Source organism: Colletotrichum costaricense (genome assembly GCF_030867565.1).
Source record: "Colletotrichum costaricense strain IMI 309622 chromosome Unknown Scaffold_6.1, whole genome shotgun sequence".
In the NCBI taxonomy this organism is placed as follows: domain Eukaryota; kingdom Fungi; phylum Ascomycota; class Sordariomycetes; order Glomerellales; family Glomerellaceae; genus Colletotrichum; species Colletotrichum costaricense.
Window position 1 is genome coordinate 1,998,937 of NW_026848235.1, and position 16,975 is coordinate 2,015,911.

The following is a 16,975-nucleotide window of genomic DNA, read 5'->3' on the forward strand; positions in this document are numbered from 1 at the left end:
GGGGTATTCATGTCTCATGGGTATCTATAAAGTTTTATAAGAACGATTATCCTATGAGCTGTAAAACAACTTGGCTATGGAAATTGGTTAATCCTCTTAGATAACTGAGCGTTGCCTATTTAAGTTCGCTCCCCACGCAGAGACTTGTACCTCCTCTTTAGCAGACTCAAGCTCGTTGAGATATCCGACAACTGTAGTTGCGACAAATGTCGCAATAAGCCCGCTTCGAGTCCTTGTATGTCTTGGAGTATTGGCGACTCCGAGCCAACCGGACGGAATGTGCGGAATTCACATACCGACAGTCGATCCCTCTGTTGGATGGCTCAAGATGACCTGCAGTATCACCATCCCATCGACCCCGCCGCCAGAATCTTTCGCCAAGGGAGATTCCGAGGAGACATCGTTCGTTTCTGACCGCTATCACCTGTGTATTCAGTAATGAAGCATCCACAAAAGACGCCCGACAGTCTCCGGCCAGCTCTGGAGAACACACCGCCTTCGACGTGAAAAGGAAGATCAACAAAACCGCGGAAGTCTTCAACATATGATTCCTCCCTTCCATACTCCAATCTCACCCTGCCTCTAACCTCCAGGAGAATCCTGACAGGTCACTTTGCCTTGGCTGGGAGAAGAGACTAGAGATTAGAAATCGGTCTTTCGCTATTTTTATAGTGCCCTCCCTCTTGGACTGGGAGCTCAGCGCCAAAGTGACAACAATGTGGTCAAGTTCATTCGTCATATCCAGTATAAGTTTGATGTTTCATCTATTATAATGAACAGCGTAATCACGTCAAACTCTCATGATCCACGTTATTTTCCAACCTTTGATCATCTATAGTGCGGGTTTTGTTTGCTGTAAGAACATCACTCAGAAAACGTTACTGAGACTAGAGGTGCTCACTAACTGACTTTCCCATTCGTTCTTAGCTCCTATTCCCCTGCTCCTATCGAGGGTGTCTTACCTTCACCTCGAACACCTATTGAGTATGACCTTACTGTTCTCTTGAACGTGCCGGTACCACATAGAACCGTTATCAGAGCAAGGCATGGGGTTCTGAGCTCCGGCCCCTTCCAACATGAGTCAGCTAGACATCGTCAGCTTCGAGACTTACAACGTATATACTTCTTCAGGTTCATATGATTATTGCTAGATATACAGTCTCAATACCAACCGTATGTTGTGGGTCGGAACACGTTGTTTCTTACCCACTTTCAAGTCATCCTTCACAGCAAACAAGCTGGAAAGAAGCCACTCGGGCTGCTTCAACCGAAAACCTGTCACCAATCGATGCTTTGATGGCAGACTGCATACTTCCCTCAAGAGATAGACGTAAAAATTCTGTTCTTACTTCGTGGGAAGTGAATCAAACAAGACGAGAGAAAGACTGGCAAGCCTTCCTTCATCGCTTGCTCATTTGTATTCGTGGATATGTACGTTTCAACGGCAGTAGCCATATCATAGGATGCATTGTACTATAGTCACACAAAAGCATCTCAATCTACTCGTTTACTCAGGTCATGAACGATATGCACAGCAACGTTATTGCTCCATCGTCTTGGCGTGTATGTGGTCCAAGCTAGTAGAACCATGACTTAGATAGGAAATTCGATACTAAGCCAACTGCTTGCAGCATGTCAAGGGGGACGCCGTCACCATGAGTACCTACACATCAAGAGAGAACTTGTCTTATATGACACCGCCATTGCTACGTGAGACTGGGCTAAGCTGACAAGTCAGCCAGCCACAGCCATGGTTACCTTACGCAGACACATATTCAGAGCTGAGCCATGAACAGGGCGCCATATTCACAAGCCAGTGGAAGCCATGGGTGCAAGCCCTGTCGCGTCTGATGCGAAACTTACATGGACAAGCTTACGGTTGGCGGCCGACAAAGTTAAGATGGAGAGAGGCCGGCACTCTGGCGATCACGAGGTTTCCTCGCCACTCCATTGGGTTCTACTTTCCAGGTGTCGTCTGCTGTCTCCCCCGCTCAGAGTTCCGATGAAGCTGCCTTTCGCAACAAAAGATGTGTGGGGCAGAATTGGAAGCATTCCACAACCAAGAGATCTGCCAAATGCCACGGCAGTATCGCTGTGGGTGTGCGGAGTAGTGGTTGTAGGTTTGCAGGTTTTTGCTTGAACTAAACTTTGGGCCACTTGAGACTAATAGGACAGAAGCAGCGTGTGAAGACGCTCCCGATGCTGAGATTTGGGATTCCTCTGGGTCTTTAATCAGTCTAATATTGTGGAAAGTCAAGTCTCGCTGACGAGGCTTAGACGGACCCGAAAAGAATTATTTGCGACGAAAAGCTCCGCCAAAAAGCGGCAACCCGTTCGGAGATGTAGCGTCATGCATCCTTCGGGAGTGACATGCAGCCGAACGGGATCCGCTCGACGATACGGTTTTTGACGGAGATAATATGATGCAGATTCTCAGCAACTCCAGAATGCAGCTGTGCTTTTTTCTCGCCTTCTGCACCGAGCAGATTGAGGTCCAAGCCTTGAGGGTCGTTGAAGAAGAAGAATGGAACCAGTGAGATTGCGGATGGCAGTGAATGGGGCGAAGGAGAAGATTTTGGCGTGAATGCATGAAGCGGAGGCAGGGAAGGGCGGGATGACCGCAGGGATGGGAGGTTTGGAAAGGTGATTGGCTGCGATGAAAAGGACCCCTGTTCCTGAGACGGTAGGGGACGGGCTTGTAAGGCGGCTGTTGGGTCTGTGTAGTCGAGGCGGTCAGTCGAGGTCAGATGAGCCCATGGCCGGAGGGGTTTGCGGCCATAGGGCAAGCGGTATTACAAGGAGGCTGATGGCAAGTTCAAAGTGCGCAGGCCGTCGCGGAGTGGAAGAGTGTGTGTTTGCGAAGGACAGCCGAAGAAGCGCGCCGTTGGCTCGGGTTCCTCCTGTGTCAGGTCCGGCAGGTCTTGGTCGAGGCCTGAATCTGACCTTTGGTGGCCTCAATCCCTGCAGGATGTGGTGATGCAGCGAGGGGTTTTTGTGAGAGGGGAGGTGATGAAGCCTGTGCACCTCAGGAAGCAGATGAGCAACCTTTTGTCAGTCGGTCTAGTATAGAGCATGGGAGGCACCCGTGATGTCTGGGTTCGCCATTTCGGTCCGTCATGTTGCGGTTTCCCGGGTTGAGCGACGAGTTGGCTCGATGCGGATGTCATAGGCCAAGGATTGTCGCTCCAGCGTGTGATGGAAAATGACTCGGGTTGCCCCTGTCCGACAGCTGCTGGTTTTTGACAGGCCAAGAGAGGCAGAGGGGCCGATTTGCCTTGTTTTAACTCCTCAAATCCAAAGTCCGCCATCTCTACCGGTAGTGTAGGTAGAAAAAGCGACAGTATGAAACTTGAGAGACGCAAGACCGGTTGCGAGAAAACGAGGCGCCCACCATCCCAACGGCGGAATCGAGGTTGACGATCGCGTGTTCCAGGCCCTGCACGACCAACGGACTCTTGAAAAGTGTAGAACGAATCAGTGACCATTGTTGTGTTGTAGTAGTCGCGTACGGAGTAGTGTACTAGGTATTGCAATGTACTAGTAGTCTGCTCCGGCATGTTTAGTCCGAAGAAGGAAATATACCTTTGCTTACCCGTGGTTGGATGGAGGTACCTCGAGCGAAGCGGCGGGAGGAAAGATACCTTAGGGGTCCAAGTACCGGGCACAGCAGTGACAGACCTGAGAGAATGGAAGTGCGGGGCTATTTTATCTCAAAGGCTCAAAGTCCGCGATTTGGCCCGACATATTGACATTTAGGATTTGGGACGGGGGCCTTGCAAGACTGCCCGTGAACCTCCAGAATCCAACGTCTGAGGGTATCCCTAATGTGATCTCAAGAAAGTCAATCATAGGAAGCTGCTAGCTATACAAGGTACGTGCGTGCAGACAGTTCCTTCGCTGAGCTACCATTTCGGGCCATGTACGTGAGAATAAGGCAAGGTGCATTGCGGTAGGCACGGTGAGAAGGCGCTACGGACCATGAGGCGTAGCATATGAAGCAGGCACCAAAATCTTAGCACGGTCCAGTAATATCAAGAGATGGGAACTCTCGACTCGAGATACCTACCTAAAGGTACCATGGAAGGTGCTGGTCATTTATCAGATAGGTTGTTTTTCCTGAAGGATGGGAAGGGGATGATGATGGGTGGTGCCTCCTGTTTTATTTTTGTCAGCCAAGGCATTCCCCGTTCACCACAGTCCAGTCCGCCAGTCCCAATCCCAGCTCTCCAGTGCCAGTCTTAGTTTTTGTTTCCGTTTTTTTTCCTTTCCCTCCTTTGACACTCCAACCGCAGTCGCCGCAGTCGCCGCTGCACACACCTCACACACCTTACCTAGCAGACGTACCCGGGGAAAGGGCACCATCTCAGGCACTATTTATTATTTACCTCAAGGCTGGGGTACTATGTCAGTACTTCGTCTTCGTACCTTCTTTTGAAGGAGCCCGCGCCTGAATCCCCGTCCCACGTCCACGTCCCACTCGAAAGGCCCCACGATCAAATATCCACACCCTGCTCCTGGATTCCCCATTACACCTCACCAACGCTCACGCAACACACCCTCGCCTCGCCTGCCTCGCCCTCCCACCCTACCCGCCTCTCGCCGCTGAGTTCCGACTTCTTCCCGTTCACACTCTCCCATATTCACGATTTCTTCCCTTTTTCGACTGCCCTTCGTTGGAAAAGAAATTTGGCCTCAACATCCTTCACGCCAATACGACAACAACAACAATAACCTACGTTCAAGCGCAGACCGCTTCACCGTTCGAAGTCCCTTCTTCAGACGACACAGCGACAGATCGGCCCCTAGCTCCTTCCCGAACCCCCCTCTTTCTCTGGCCGTGACGTACGATTCAAGAAACCGGTCGACGGCAAATTTTACGACTTCCCCTCCATCGGCCTTGACGAAGACGCCTCGACTTCTTCCACGGCCGCATATCAGTTCCCACCTTTCACAGGCAATTTGTGAGCGGACCAACAGCACAGCACAGAGGCGGCGTTACCAACGCTTGTCTTATCTGTTGCGAGCTGCTACGAATATACCACCCGATTGCACACCTATTGCGCCAAACTCAGCTGCAAATTCCACTCTTCTCAGCCGATCCCGAAAATGAAGGGCCGTCCCATTGACCAGCTCGTTTATGAGCACATGTTTCCCAAGCCTCGCGCGAGCGACCCTCAAAATTTCCATGCTCTCTTGCAGCGCAGCCTGATTTTGGAGGTTCGTCAAGAGGTTCACTCCTTCTACGGCCATCTCGATACTCAAGAAGCCAAGTACCCGGGCTTGGATTACTGCAACCCCATCCACCGTATCCGTCTGAGTCGTTGGACCTGGCACCGCCGCTTGTTCCGAGCGTTTGATAACCTCCATCTGACCCCTAACGAGATTGCGGGTTTGACCAAATGGGAGGGCACAAGATGGGCTAAGGAGCGCTACGAGAAGGAGCAAGGCATCTCCATTAGAGATACTGCCGGCGATGGATTCCCTGACTGGATCGAGCCGGAGGATCGTCCAGCGGCCCCGGTTCGAAACCCTCGATCAAGGTCTGTGGATACAGATGATGCTACCGACCCTGGAGACGAGGACATGGACGGTGAAGAGAGTGACGAGGAACTCGAGAGTGTCGGTGTTGCTCTGAACCAGCGATTGAGAGAGAGGGCAGCACGACGAGAGGCAGGAGACATGTCTACGGTCTTGGACGAGGAATGGGAGCAGTGGCTAAAGAACGTTATTGAGAGTGGCGAGCTGCCATATCTCTCCAACGACGACATCTCACCATCGAGAGCTGATCCGGCAGCGGTTGCAGTTGTGCCGCAAGCACTCTTCCCCCCTCGCATGCTGAGCGCTGCTCGCGCTGGTCAGTGGCAAGACATACCCGACTTCCTCCACGACATTATTCGCCGTACGCTTGAGAACCAGAACTCGAGCAGTGGCGAGGAAACTGCAGCACCTCCTCGCTTGCCCTCTATTTCAAGTCGCAATGCGGCACGGGAACGCAGAGGCACTGACGAACATCACATTGGCGGAATCTCAAACTGGAGACGTACATATTCAGATTTGCGGCTCCCTGTCGGCGACAGCGCAGCTAGCCCGAATTTGCAGAGGACGGCACAGGCACCCGGGGCCTAGGAAGTTCCGGCGCCTGACGTTCCCTCTCGTGGGCCTGAAACATTCGTTGACCAAATGAATCTGATAAGCGGAGAAGAGCTATCTCGAACTGTGCATGAGATTATGTTGCCCACCAGACGTCAACCAACAATAGATCGACCGATCATAAACCCGCTGACCGGCGAGTTTGATGTCGACGCTTACCATGCTTTATGGGCCAGCCCTTACCCTTCAACTTTCGTATACTCCGACCCAAGCACTTGGAGCCAGATATGGAACTGGGCCCCGTTGTCGACCAGAGAAGACCCGAGACTTCCGTGATCACGGCAGCGGGTATACCGCTGGATTTCTTCAAACGCCTCGACCCGCATCTCCAGTCGAAGAGGCGATTTCTTTAGTCTGATTCAAAATTTTCAATACTAGAGTTCCTTGAGTTTTTGGGCAAAGGGAGGATCGCCCCAACAAGGCGACTACCCACTACACATCACTCGGTTATTCCCCCATACGGCGTTGGAAGGATTGCTCTTATGCTTCTGTGGGATTGCAAGGGATTGGATGAGCGAGCACAAGAAATTATGAGGAAACGAGAACTCTCTGCATTTTGAGGCCCGCTTCCCGGGAGGCCGTTTGTATCTAACTAAGAGACCTTAGTTATAAAAGTGCTAATTTTGGTGACAACCCTGCTCGATTACCTACCTACGTGTACAACATGCCATGTCAGTAAAAGTCTCATGCTCGTGGAGATGATTCAGATGCGATAGAGGGATGCGGCTTTTTGGTAAAACATTTCAATTCAGTCGTTGGCTTGACATAGCAGCCTCGCGGCCTTTCCCGAACGCCACGACCCGACCTGACTAGAAGCACACTGCTGGTAATCTTCCGGAAAGCTCTATCTGATAGTCCATTATCGAGTAGAGAAAAGTACAGTCGCCACCCAACGCCAACTCCTTGAAGCTTCAAACCCGCCCCAATCCGATATTTTTCTTTTCGTTGCACTTACTTCGTGACCAACCAAGCCCTACGACACACGACGCACCCTATGCGACCGCCGCCTCAACCCCCCCGAAGGATTTTCGGTAACCTTTGGGGTTTCTTGCTGCGGCGTCACATGCCTTGGATCGCCCTTCCCGGGTCTCATCGAGCCCTTCTACGGCTCGAGGTGAGACCATTCGGGTATGGCCTTGATCTGCTGCCACATGTACTTCTCCAGCTTGTTGGCGCTCTTCGCATACGGCGTAGACTCGTTATTGTACTTGCGACAGTTATCGAAGACGAGCTTGGCATCCCTGATAAAGTCCTCCGGCGTTGCGTACTGATCTGCTTCGAGTTTGGTCTCCATCGTACTAAGATCCATGGGTTCCTTGATAACTTCGTAGTAATCGGCGACGTCGTCCTTGTTGACAGGCACGAGGAAGGGCCAGGCAGACTGGTGGTTCTGCAGGTCGTTGAGGAGGTGGAGAAGCTGGTTGTAGTTGGGACCGTGGCGGGGCTGGCGGGCGAGCTCGTCCATATCGGGCGACCAGCCTGATGCGCGGATGGCGCTGATGGTGAGCGGGTCGATTGGCTTGGCGCCAGACTTCCATTCTTTTGGCGGAGCGTGGACGATGTGCGATTTCGAATAGGCGCGGATTTTGGCCTGGACGCACTCCTTTTGCTTCAAGAGCATGCGGCCCATTTCGAGATATCGGATGCGGGGCAGCATTGAACACTGCATGATCGTACCGCCCTCATAATCCTTGATGTAACCCATCCATACGCTCTTATCCAGCGTGATCTCTTTGGTGAAACCTTGCTTTTTGAAGTATCCGATGGCGTAGTTGTCAGCATACGTGAGGAAGTGCATCACGTCGCTGGTCGCCTTGACATAGTCCTTCAAGTGGGACATGAGATGCGCGCCGTATCCCTTAACCTGCTGATCAGAACTAATGGCGCAGAAGACGATTTCGGCGAACTGGCGACCTTTGAAGGGGCGGTAGGTGATGCCGCCGACGACCTCGAGGGGCTTCTTGACGATCGCGATGGACAAGTGGGTCCGGTCGTAGACGAGTCGCGCGATGTAGTCTTTCGGCATCTTGGGGAGCTGCTTTTGGAAGATGCATTTGAGGCCGGTGAGGATGATGAGGGATTCGCGCTCGTTGTCGTTGTTGACTACCCGGAACTCGATCTCGCCGGTGCGCTCTTCGATGACGGCGGGCTGTCGCAAATCATGGTCAGCTTCGGCGGGTCTAGGTGGACGACGCGCATGGAGAGCACGTAGCGGGCATCAACTGTGCGATGGTCGCGGCGCAGTTTGAGGAGTAGAGCTCACCTTTTCGGGGAAGGGGATGGGCTTCATTGCCGGCTTCTTTTCTGGTTCGGCCGACTCATTGTGCTTGACCCGTTTATTCGCGATCGGGGAGGACGGCTCCTCCTCAGCCTTGCGCTTCGTGGCTGTGACGCGATATTAGCGCGTGCCTAAGGTCATATGTTGAACCAGCGACCATGCGACTTACTCTCTTCCTTCATTTTGACCTCGATCGCGAGCCTTCGCAGGCCTATTTCGATGAACCTTGTCGATGGATGATGTCGAGGTGGTTCCTGGGTGGTTGATGACATGCCGCGCTAGGCTCTGCCGTTTCTCCGTTGCCGGATGGCGCCAAGTGGGTCGATGCACAAGGGGAAAGTGGGATTGAGCTAAGCCCTTTTTGGTTCAGGCCACAATTCACGGTGGGACCCTTTGGAGCTCAGAACACGTTTGGGGGAAGCTACAACCCGCGCTTCATGATCTCCCATTGACAGCACTCTCCGGATACATCTGGACATTCACGACTCTGTGCAAGCCTTGTTCAACGGTCCGGGCCACCTTCTGCGACATCGACGCAAACGACTCAGACACGAAAGAACAATCAATTGTCTTCTCCTCGATCAGCAGATGGACTCCTCGTTGCTTGAGGTCTGGCAAGCTGCTGCTAGCACGCCGTTCCAACCCGCCGTCGCCAAGGATTCCCAATTCTTCATTGCGTTCCTTCTTCTCCTCATTGGTGTTGCTATCACTGGTTTTTTCGCTCTGAGTAAGCTTTGTTCGAACACCTTCGTTCGAAATTCATCGCCTAATATCGCAATGCAGACCGTTCCTTCATCAACATCCCAGCGCTTGGCGTGCCTGCCTCAGCTGCAATTGCGTAAGCCAGACGGCCTTCATTTCCCAGTCGAGGTCCTGTACTAATATCGTACTTAGATTCGGCACGGTATACATGTTCTGCGCGGTCGGAGTCTACGTCTAAGATACCCCAAGAAGCTTTTCGAGTCGGCGGCCACCTTGTACTTTAGAAAACTACCAAGAACTTCCATTTCACCAATCTCTCCATATCGGGTGACTTTCCAAATACACAGTTCTGCAGCGCCAGTAGAAGTCATGTCGGCTGCTCTTCCCCAACCCAGTGCGGTACCGCAGCCGCTGTTCCGCGCTGTGGCCAGCTCGACGAGACCGCTCTACCAGTTGCTGAGGACCATCAGCTTCTCCAACAAGGTCCATGTTCAACTCCAGGAAGATGGAATCAGGTTTGCTGCCGATCTGTCTAGGGTTATGCAAGGCAAGTTTGGCGACCGGTATTTGTAGTGGACAGGATGACTGACCATCGTCTAGGTACTGCCTTCCTCGACAAGAAACTATTTACGTCGTACTCTCTGAATCTTGCGGAGGACGAGCCATTGCCCAACTTTCAAATCACACTCCCAGCACTTCTCGAGACGCTTCAGATTTTCGGCGCCGTGGACATTGCGACGCGCACACAAAAGGCCGAGCAGGACCCGTACCGCAGTAATCTCCGCAATTACCGACCAGATGCGTTTAGTAACCAGACTCTGGGAATTGGCGGAACTTGTAGCCTGGTATATACCGAAGAGGGCGGCCAATTCAACATTATCATCGAGGAAAGCGGGGTCAAGACTACCGCTAGCCTCACAACCTATCTGCCGGAAATCCCAGAGGAGATACCCTTTGACCGGGAAAACCTGTCTTTCAAAATCATTATGCAGGCACGCTACCTTCTTGACGCCTTGGCCGAGCTTGCACCCACCGGCCCCAGCCGCCTAACCATATCAGCCTCGAAGAATCAACCCTACCTTTCCCTTTCCGGTGCTGGCGACCTGGGGTCGTCCAGCGTGGACTTCGCCAAAGGCCGCGAGCTACTGGAGACCTTTTCAATCCAGGATCGATGGACCCAGACCTACAAATTCGATCTGATCAAGTCTTCGAGCGAGGCGATGCGGATTGCTAGCAAAATTAGCTTCCGCGGCGATGCCCAAGGCGTTCTGAGCTTGCAGTTCATGGTTGAGGTGGAGGGCGGCGGAGTCAGCTTTCTGGACTTCCGATTTGTGCCATTCATCACGCACGAGGACGACGAGGACGAAGAGGGACAGGATGAGGATGAGTGATTCAAGGCAACATTGGGCCCTGCCCCACCTGCCCTAGCACATAGATGAATGATAATGGAATTTTCCCAGGGTTACCGGTATCGCAACGGGTTCGAGTTTTCGTTGCTATCTCTGGCTTTTCGCATACCTTCCGCTTGCGTCAACTTTGAAAATAGGCCGTGCTGCATTCCCGAAGCTAGGGCGAACAATGTGTAGCGCTAGCCTTTCCTTGAAGAATTTGGCTCCCAGTCCGCATATACGCCATGTGCGCCTCCCTTGAGAATGACAGCTCGGCTGTTGACCCACGGTCTTCACGCCGGTCTGCTGCCAACAGCATCGATCGCGGGAGCCTTGTGGCTTTTGCCTTTGGTAGAGGCAGCAGGTGGCCTGTCCTGCGGGATGTGATGGCTCTTGAGAGAACATGACGCGCTTGGTGTCTAGTGAACGTCCATTCCTCTCGCAGCATTCCAGCCATCGGCCAAGCCACCGTGGAGCCGGACAGCGAGAACCGGCAAGCCTGTTCCCAGCAGGCCGGGGCTTACACAATGGGCCGGCCGAGGCAGAAATGTGGCCGTGAGGAATTTGTTCGCAAACAGCAAGGGCGTTGACGGGGCGTTGCGACGGACTTGTTGATGTCTCAGTCGGGCTGAGGTATGCGCAGAGGCTGCGCGGACTGCGCGGGGGCATGCGTGGGCATGTTGGCTGGAATCTTTGTCGTTCCTGATCCCATCATGGGCATTGTCAGTCAGCGTGTGTGTGTGTTGACAGTGGCCACATTTTTTGCCCATGTCGCCCTCCCCGCTCTCTCTCTTCCCATCCGGTAGATATATCTCTCGTCCGCTTGCGGAAGCATCCTGCTCCGCCTCTGCCTTTTGCGGACGTACCATCGTGAACCGGTCCTGAACTAAATATCCTATTCTTCGACTTGTGGTGGTTAAAGCTCCATCTTATTTTTCCCTACTGCGCTTTTCTCAACTTTCCTTTGAACGCCTCTCGAAAACTCCACCACCCTTTCGGCTTCGATCTACCCTCTCCATCTGACAATTCGATCCTACCGCGTGGCTGCTCTTTTGTTCCCCATCACCAATCTCAGACTCATCTCTTTGCTCTCGTGTCTTTAAAACATCGTGGTCCAACCCGCCCATCCATCTCGATTTCCGTTCTCAGCAGCACAACGCTCTCAACGCCTTTTCCAACAATACAAAAACTCAAACAATAGTCCTTGTTGACTACATTCTCCCAGACTCCCTTCAATGAACACCCCTGGATCCTTCGGAATCGTCGATTACTCATTCCCAATGTGGTCCAAAAAGCACGTCGGCTCCTGGCTCGATGCCTTCAAGCCCGGTCGCCGCTCCTCCACCTCTTCTTCCTCTACTGCCTCGTCATCGGCTCCGTCTTCGCCTCGGTCTGCCACCTTCTCCCTGTCCTCGCGCTTGGGCTCCAACAGCCGGAGCGGCTCCTTGGCCTCTTTGACGTCGATGGGCACCATGGAGGAGCAAGAGTCCCTCATGGGTGACCAGCCGAAGCAGGCCGCTTACGTGCCCCGCCACGCGGCCAAGTCGTTCATGAAGACGACTACCTCCAAGGAGATCCGCAAGCAAAGCGAGATTATGTGAAGAATCACCGATCTCGGATGACCGATCATACAAACAACAAAAACTTCAAAAATACAACATTCGATACCCGGAAAGTTACCATTCTTGGATTCGGCCTCCTCCGGGAGGCCCCATGTCGTCAGACTACGACGTTCCAAAGAGTCCATCAAGATGGTAGACTATACCAGCTCACTACCATATTCTTCCCTTGAGTCAAATAACATTATTTACTCGATCATTCCTATTTCGAATGATTATCGACGCACTCGTATGCAGTCATTATCAACGGCGCTTGCTCGCCTTTTGCCACTTGGCAAGGGTAGAAAGTTTGGGCGGTTGGAAGACGTCCAGGAATAGGCCACGAATTGAGCCTATATTCTCTTTTGTAGAAGGAATCATCATCTACCAGACAAAAAAGGCCAACACAAGGGCCGTAGAGTCGGGATGAGGTTAGAAGGATGAGATGCTAGCGACGCGACATCGCGCAACTAATAGCAAGATTTGGACTCGGCAGCCCGAGCCAATCAGATTAATACCCAACACCTTTTACATCAAAACCCTCCCAACGTGACTGTCTTTTCCCGTGCTGACATACCGCCCGTATATGCTCGTAACAACTCAACTGAAGAGCCAGATTTGGCAGCGGCTCGCGAATCCGACGCTGACCGGCCGAAAGAGGTGAGGATCTGGTTGCAATCGTACCTTAAATTGGCATTTGGCAAGGCAGGCAGGCCCTCTCTCTGCCGCCACTGACGGACCTCATCGTGCCTTTGCGCGCGTCGATCTGTAATACTGTACGTCCGTATGCAGTCTCCACCCTTAAGAATCATTATATTACTTCCATTGCGGACCTTTTCTCGGCAGGATCGGATCTAGGAGGTAAACCCAAAGACTAGAGAGTGTCCTGAGCTGCTGAGGAGAATCGAATGATACCATGTTGGGGCTTTGTGCGTGTTTACGTCCGTACGGACTCCACGGGCCACACGCACTGAACAGCAGGAGCACCAAGGGAAATCCATGGAAAATACGGACGGGACGGCAGACGATAGATATGGGGTTTACCAGCCAGGGTGGAGGACATGGGGCCAGAAATCACCGAGGCCGACAGCTTTTCTACATGAAATAGAAAAAGACTCGAAAGGAAAAAGCAAGCCTGCCTCAGGGAAGCTGGAGAGGACGAACCACGATGTCTCAGCTCCCACTGTAAGTGTAATGCGAACCGCCAACCTCGAGGGGCATTCAATGTAACGCGGGCGGGCGGATGGCAGGGGGTTTAGAAGGACAGGGGGATTTTTTTCTGGTAGCAGGAGGGCAGAAGCTGCCGGCTCAAGGTGCCATTCGTGAGGTCGGAAATAGAACGGCTAGCCTTCTAAGGCTGTCTTGTCTTGGCCTTGGCCTGGTAGAGTTTAGGTGTATTACTCGCTTCCTCACTCTCAACGGTTTTTAGGCAAGGTCAACCAAAGCCAGTCTTCCCAGAAGAGAAGTCAAAAATGAAGAATCGAGCAGAGTTGTTGGAAGGTTGAAGTTGTGCGGCAACCGCGCCTGGGGCGAAACAGCAGAGATCAAGTGAGACAAGGTTTGTTCAGTGGTCTTGAAAAATGCAGAAGGAAAGAGCAAACGTTTTCTTTGTTTGAATGCGGTGGTGCTGGTTGGCAGACGAGAGTGGAAATGGGCAGTTGGCTCGCCTGATTCTTCTCTGAACAGCCAGGTTTTCAAACGACAGCTTTAAGGATCCAAGACCAACGGCAGCCCTCCACAGCCGCCGCGGCCCCCAGACTGAATGGCTAGTTCAGGGCACAAATATGAGATCTTGCAAGGGCCAGGAAGGTTAATGGTGTCTCTGGTGTTTGTGTTGCGCGTGGGTGTTTACCAGCATGTCAGGGACCAGAAAAAGAGAGAGAGAGAGGGAGCAGGGCGCCCTGGCAAGTTCAACTCAGTTTAGATGTCAGCTGGCGGGCAACTGTGGGGGCAATCTACCTTATGAGCGGCCGCTAAAAGCCCATGCCCAACTTATCCGCAACGCATCTGAACCTTGGTTAGGTGGTTGGCAACCGCACAACTTAGCCACCACAAATCAGCTGGACTGGCTACTGGACGGTAACGAACACGAACCCTTTGCTTCTTCATCACCGCCTTGGCCGACGAGCCAGCCAACCAACATCGGCATGCCATGTACGATGGACGTCACCGGTTGATATTCTGCTTGCCCGTTTACGGCCGCCGGGAGAGAGGATGGGGAAAGACTAAGAGAAGCAGTCTTCAGGCCCCCCCCCCCCCTTTTCGTCAGCTTGGCCACGCCCTTTGGCTTGTCTGACTAACAAACGGTGGATGAGAAGACTCTGCAGACTCGGGGACATCCACAAAGCCCATTTCAGCCTGTGATGGGTGAAGATTCTCTTCCTGTCCTCGAACGCATGCTGTTTCCTGAAACAAACCACCCCTCAATACTCATCCATTCCCACATCGCGTCAGCGGGAATACGCAGGAGAACGTGGCCTGGAGGCCAACGTCTCCATCTTCCAAGTTCCGCGTCGTATCCCCCGGCAGTATCGATTCGCGTCCTACCCCTCGTTCGGTACTAGAGGCTCTGCATCTTCTCGGCGTGCGTCCGGTGGACGCGGATAATGCCGAATGATTGACACTGGCGAGCCTGGGGATTGCCTTGCCCCGTCAGTTCCCTACCTGGAATCTGGATTGTTCGGGTTCAGGGCCCCTCGATGAGGGACTGATTTCCTGCAGCTTGTCCTAGAGGGCTGCGCTGCCCACACCAACCTGGAAGATAAGGGAATAGTCACTCGTTGGAAGCAGCGAGTCGCTGCTGTCTCAACTGCGGCCAAGCAAGTGCTTACCGGTCGCCGGTCGGTGAGAGTGAGGTGAGACTCGGCACTTGAGGGCATCCATCTGGAAGATCGTCATCGGTCAGCAGTTCGCTGGTAACCACCGGCTTTTCATTCTTGAGATTGCGGCATGGCCGGTCAATCCTAGCTACCACAGGCGAGCAGGGCACGATCCGGTTCCATGGCTTTCCTGGGAGCGAGCTGTCACCGTTTCGACGTTTTCCGCTGGCAATATGTTGTGCTCTCTGGGCACCAGCCGTCGTTTTCCTTGTCAGGACGCTGAACAGCTAGCTGTTTCTCCTGCTTTCGTTACTTTTGAGCTTTCGCAAAACCCTCGGGCGTGGCTGGCAAGTAGGTGCCAGGGTTACGGGCCGGATTACATCCAACTGGTTGCTCCTCTCTGCACGTCGCCGCCCGCGTCGTCGTACGGCGAGGACTTCTATCGAGTTGCATCTCGCTCTAGAATGCAGCTGACCGATGGTTTGTCGTTTAGTACGACGACCAGCGCCAATAGTAAGATGGAGCGAATCCTGCTGAATCCCGCGCTCTGTGCCGGCCACGATGTTCCATATTGTCTCGATGGCTTCGCTGTTAATCACTTCATAAGGCTGACTGCACGATGCTCGATGGGACTGGGGAGGGAAACATGGAAGACGAGATTGAAGAGGGCGACAAGGTGTTCCAAACATAACAGCAAAGCAATATGGATTCATTTGTTCGCAACAATCACATATCTCACGCTGGAAAGGCCGGCGATGAACAGATGCGATGCCACCCTCCTTCTGGGGCCGCCTACCACCCCAAGATCCCTCCGGAGAAGTCTCCCGCCCCCCCTCGAGAAGAATTGTACTTTTGAAAGTCACAAAAGCCAGTAATAGCAACCCACAGACATAACCAATGGCTGAATACCAAAATAACGGGAGCCGGGCAGCGAGCAACCCCCGGCCGGACTGACAAGACACGACTCTGCAGCCTCCGCTCTCACGCAGTTTGCCTGCACGACCAGACAGGGGCCAGGTTGGCTTTTTGCACCGCCGCAACATGCATACACAGCACCGCACCGCACCACACACACACACACGACCACTTCCATTACCACCCTCCACCTGTCATTGTCCATGGGTAAGTAGATCTGCCCATCCCAAGCTGATAGTCTCCCTGACTAACACCCCCAATCCGACCATGATAGGTACTGTATTGGGTACGGGCACAATCATCAGCTGGTCCAAGATGGCCCCGACTCGCTTGCTTTTGTTTGTCCTACGCGCAGATCCAGAACAACATACATACAAGCCAGTCCTCGGTCTCTGCCCATGTCTCCAGATGGCATCTATTATTCCTTCCCCCTTTGTCCTTGGGCTCATTCCCCCGGTCATGGATCTCCTTCCCAGTCACGTCACTCGTTAAGGACTGCAAGATATTCCCTCCCCTCCCCTTTCGTATTATCATATATGGCATGTACTAGACGTGGTGAACCCATACTGTTCTTGAACTGCTGCATGAATTCCCTTTGTACGCCCAAGTATTCGACAGGATGTCTCGGTCGAGCTTTAGCATACGGAGGCTTATCTCACCTCGCCGGTCTCAGACGATAGATGAGCGCCGTCATTCCGGAGACTCTGTTGGAAGCGAGGATATTTCACTGTTCAAGTCTCGAAGGAAACAACAAAAATCAAAGTCTTGGGCGCCAGTCAGGCGTCCATCCAACCCCAAGCCCAGAAGACCATCGAGGGAGGAGACCCTCGTACGAAGAACACAAAGCATCAAGAGGATACCGACAGAGGGGCCATCTTGCCCACAGGGATCACCACATTCGTCGTCGAGTTCTTTGTGCAGTTGCGAGTGTTATACAGACACATCCTCGACCAACACCAGCTATGGCACTCTTTGTTCCCCACGACTCCAAGAGAGGCCCTCTCGATCAACGGCCCCGAAACGTCTCGCCGAACGTCGACACCTCTGCATCTCCCCTCTATCACCACCTCCAAGCAGAAAGCCCAGACCACTATCGACAGAAGCGGTCATCAAGGCTCAAGAGGC

At 53.0% G+C, this 16,975-nt stretch overlaps 7 protein-coding genes across 7 annotated transcripts; 3 read left to right on the plus strand and 4 right to left on the minus strand.

Moving 5' to 3' along the window:
• Window positions 1–166: 166 nt before the first annotated feature.
• Window positions 167–562, minus strand: CCOS01_06877 (uncharacterized protein; the record flags this gene model as incomplete). The annotated part of the gene is made up of 1 exon (XM_060455045.1): window positions 167–562. The coding sequence occupies one exon, from the start codon at window positions 560–562 to the stop codon at window positions 167–169; it is 396 nt and encodes a 131-aa protein (XP_060314745.1).
• A 2,171-nt stretch (window positions 563–2,733) lies between these two features.
• On the minus strand, window positions 2,734–3,485 carry CCOS01_06878 (uncharacterized protein; the record flags this gene model as incomplete). Its single annotated transcript, XM_060455046.1, has 2 exons — window positions 2,734–2,965; window positions 3,025–3,485. The coding sequence occupies 2 exons, from the start codon at window positions 3,483–3,485 to the stop codon at window positions 2,734–2,736; spliced, it is 693 nt and encodes a 230-aa protein (XP_060314746.1).
• Window positions 3,486–5,106: 1,621 nt separating this feature from the next.
• Window positions 5,107–6,126, plus strand: CCOS01_06879 (uncharacterized protein; the record flags this gene model as incomplete). The annotated part of the gene is made up of 1 exon (XM_060455047.1): window positions 5,107–6,126. One exon carries the CDS (start codon window positions 5,107–5,109, stop codon window positions 6,124–6,126), a length of 1,020 nt encoding a protein of 339 aa, XP_060314747.1.
• A 1,126-nt stretch (window positions 6,127–7,252) lies between these two features.
• Window positions 7,253–8,700, minus strand: CCOS01_06880 (uncharacterized protein; the record flags this gene model as incomplete). Its single annotated transcript, XM_060455048.1, has 3 exons — window positions 7,253–8,299; window positions 8,414–8,535; window positions 8,598–8,700. 3 exons carry the CDS (start codon window positions 8,698–8,700, stop codon window positions 7,253–7,255), a joined length of 1,272 nt encoding a protein of 423 aa, XP_060314748.1.
• A 316-nt stretch (window positions 8,701–9,016) lies between these two features.
• CCOS01_06881 (repair protein Rad1/Rec1/Rad17) lies at window positions 9,017–10,521 on the plus strand (the record flags this gene model as incomplete). The annotated part of the gene is made up of 4 exons (XM_060455049.1): window positions 9,017–9,155; window positions 9,212–9,266; window positions 9,478–9,645; window positions 9,711–10,521. 4 exons carry the CDS (start codon window positions 9,017–9,019, stop codon window positions 10,519–10,521), a joined length of 1,173 nt encoding a protein of 390 aa, XP_060314749.1.
• Window positions 10,522–10,626: 105 nt separating this feature from the next.
• On the minus strand, window positions 10,627–11,187 carry CCOS01_06882 (uncharacterized protein; the record flags this gene model as incomplete). Its single annotated transcript, XM_060455050.1, has 1 exon — window positions 10,627–11,187. One exon carries the CDS (start codon window positions 11,185–11,187, stop codon window positions 10,627–10,629), a length of 561 nt encoding a protein of 186 aa, XP_060314750.1.
• A 566-nt stretch (window positions 11,188–11,753) lies between these two features.
• CCOS01_06883 (uncharacterized protein) lies at window positions 11,754–12,119 on the plus strand (the record flags this gene model as incomplete). The annotated part of the gene is made up of 1 exon (XM_060455051.1): window positions 11,754–12,119. The coding sequence occupies one exon, from the start codon at window positions 11,754–11,756 to the stop codon at window positions 12,117–12,119; it is 366 nt and encodes a 121-aa protein (XP_060314751.1).
• Between the last annotated feature and the right edge of the window lie 4,856 nt (window positions 12,120–16,975).